A 2,940-nucleotide genomic window follows, 5' to 3' on the forward strand; every position below is an offset into this window, starting at 1 on the left:
AGTTTTAAGCCTACTCTTAAATGTAGAGACAGTGTCTGCCTCCCGGACAAAGACTGGAAGATGGTTCCACAGGAGAGGAGCTTGATAGCTAAATGCTCTGACTCCTGTTCTGCTTTTTGAGACTTTAGGAACCGTAAGTAGACCTGCATTCTGGGAACGCAGTGTTCGAGTAGGGCAATAAGGTACTATGAGCTCTTTAAGATAAGAAGGTGCCTGGCCATTTATGGCTTTGTAAGTAAGGAGGAGAATTTTAAACTCTATACTAAACTTTACAGGGAGCCAGTGCAAAGTGGCGAGTATTGGAGAAATATGATCTCGCTTCCTGGTTTTTGTCAGAACACGTGCTGCAGTGGTGTGATGATATCATTAGGGTATTACTCATGTTTTTACTGTTTAAGTTACGTGAGGCTGGTTGAGGTTTGTGTAAGCTAGTGATTACTTTTATTATGGATGAATCTGATGATTATTTTCTCCAACTGACTGATTGTTTGGCTTGTAAAAACCCAGAGCATCAAAGTGACACCATCTTTCACAATGCACGTTTTGTCCAAGCATCCAATCAAAAGTACAAACCTCTAAATTATTAAGATAGTTTAAAGGAAAGGAGCAAAAGCAAAAGCTTAGTGCAAAAACAGCAAATCCTCATATAAGTGAACACGGAATCATGAATCAGCCAACCAGTTAATCAATGGTTTTAGCTGTACTTTTGTAAACTGTCAGGCGAGCTCTTTATATGCTGTGTATGAAAAATATTTTTAGTTGTAAAGTAACTAGCAACAAAGTTGTCAAATAAGTGTAGTGAAGTAAAAAGTAGAAAGTGATATGAAAAGAAAAGCCTGAAATAAAGTGTAAGTACCTCAAGTTTGTTCTTAAATACAGTGCTTGATTTCATTACAGGCAGAGTTGAGTTGAGCTGCCAAGATGCTGTTTTTTAACCCTCCAGTCCACAAGGCGGCGCAATGCACGAATAAGTACTGCTTTACCATGCCCTAACAAATACAACGAAGAAGAAATGCTTCCGTGCTTCAGCCGCTTCTGATAACTGCAGTGAACTAACAGTAAGGTAAGTGTATAAATCAAAGAAAACGGGGGTTTGTTAAGCTTTAGACCGTATTTATTCATACATATTTACCCCTCTGTGTTCGCCACTGCGGTGAGGAAGAAAGCTCGTTTTACGGTCATATCGTGTTCAGATTTAGGCGCTTTTATCAGAGTTAGCTGGACCATAGCAAGGCACATCGCCAAGTGCTAACTTTTACCAAATTTAGCAAACTGTAAGTCTGAAGTTTATTGTGGGGATATTGCCACGCTAGTGTGTTCTTGATTTCTTTTTTTTCTTTAATAGGTGTAGGCAGAAACACTCAATATGGCAACTCCGGTGTCTGTGCTCCGCCTGCCAAGGGGACCCGACCCCAACAGCCGTGGATTTGACCCCAAATCACCCCGTTTCATCGCTCTCTGTCGCACCTCCATCCCCACTTCTGCTGCATCAGAGGCGGACGCTGAGCAGCTGCAGAGGGAGCAGCATGCCAGATCTGTGCTGAGAGAGAGCTTCCTCCGGTGTCTCCTCTCCATGACCAACAAGAAGGTCCACTTCGACCTGCACGAGAGGGTGAAGGTGGAGGCCACGTTTGGAGCGTCTGACATCGACGTGCTGAACTTTCAGGTGTCGAACCTGCACACTCCCATCGGGGTGCAGAAAGAGGCGCTGATCAGGTCTCAGGACGTGATTTCATTCACTTTTGATCTATGAACACCCGAGGCTTTTGGAACCGGTTTATTTGTGAAGAAAAGCACTTTGGAGTCTCAAATGTTGTTGCGAGTGAGCTCTATTTTCTTACTCTGTAAGATAGTTTCTAAAACTGGCTGTGTGTTTGATGATCAGCTTGTTTGCGCATGGCTCTTTTCAATCCTGTACGGCTCAGTCCTACAGACTGCGCTGTGACTGCATTTTAAGAGCCAACTCTGAAGCGATTCCCCGTTTTCAGCACTAGAGGGAGCCGTACGCCCGTGTTTCCAGAGAGATGCAGAAACCTGACGTGGGGCCTCGGCTTTGGATTTTGGACCAAAATATTGGTACTGTGATGATAATTTGCTGATGACACTCGTGCTTTCAAAGTTTGTTTAACCACAAGAACATCTTGGGAATTTGAGGCATTCACTGTTATTTCTCTCAGTTGTCACAATGTAATTAGTTCACTAAGGTGTAACACTTCATGCTCATGCAGCCTTTAAGACCAGGAAGTAAAATGTATCGACATGTCTCCCATTTCTGCTCCGCACCACAAGACTCCCTGTAGATCATCTTCGTTTATGAGATACAGAAAGAGGCTGTTACTGTTGTTACTGTTATGGCTCTGTGAAACATTGCACTTTAAACGTTATTTTGAGTTAAAAGCTTTTGTATTTGAAAGTCTGTTTTGTATCTGTTTGGAGAAATGGTCAAGACTTTGTCATAAATATTATAGAGTTTTGAACAAATAAACAACATTTGACATCGTTACCTTGGGCTCCAGGAAATTGTGATTCACTGTTGATGAGTGTTTTATGGACCAAATGATTCATTGATAAATCAAAGATGGAAAATAATCATTAGATGCAGCCCTATTAACAATATTAGCTGTTCTTAGCTCTTTTTAGTCCCCCTGTTTAGCATGCATAAGCACAGCATTTCCAAAAAAGGTTGGGATTCTTTATGAATTGTAAATCATCATCAATCAAACTGTGTTTACAGATGACGGTTTCACAATGTGTTCCTGAGCACATGTAGTAAAATCCTTTATACAATCATGTGTTCACAAAGTGGTGAACCTCGCTCCATCCTGGCTTGTGAACGACTGAGCCTTTCCAGGACGCCCCTTTCATACCCAATCATGATACTCTCACCTGTTACCAATGAACCTGTTCACCTGTGGAATGTTCCAAACAGGTGTTTTTGGA

The 2,940-nt window shown here is 41.9% G+C and overlaps 1 protein-coding gene across 1 annotated transcript; it reads left to right on the plus strand.

Annotated features, from left to right (window-relative positions):
• The first annotated feature begins 1,003 nt into the window (after positions 1-1,003).
• gemin7 (gem (nuclear organelle) associated protein 7) lies at positions 1,004-2,501 on the plus strand. Its single transcript, XM_070970829.1, has 2 exons — positions 1,004-1,063; positions 1,346-2,501. Exon 2 carries the CDS (start codon positions 1,367-1,369, stop codon positions 1,751-1,753), a length of 387 nt encoding a protein of 128 aa, XP_070826930.1. The 5' UTR covers positions 1,004-1,063; positions 1,346-1,366; the 3' UTR covers positions 1,754-2,501.
• Positions 2,502-2,940: the final 439 nt, after the last annotated feature.

Source organism: Chaetodon trifascialis, chromosome 9, assembly GCF_039877785.1.
Source record: "Chaetodon trifascialis isolate fChaTrf1 chromosome 9, fChaTrf1.hap1, whole genome shotgun sequence".
Taxonomy (NCBI): domain Eukaryota; kingdom Metazoa; phylum Chordata; class Actinopteri; order Chaetodontiformes; family Chaetodontidae; genus Chaetodon; species Chaetodon trifascialis.

Excerpts from the sequence above, each read along its gene's own strand:
- gemin7 (XM_070970829.1), top strand. The coding sequence starts at position 1,367 with ATGGCAACTCCGGTGTCTGTGCTCCGCCTGCCAAGGGGACCCGACCCC.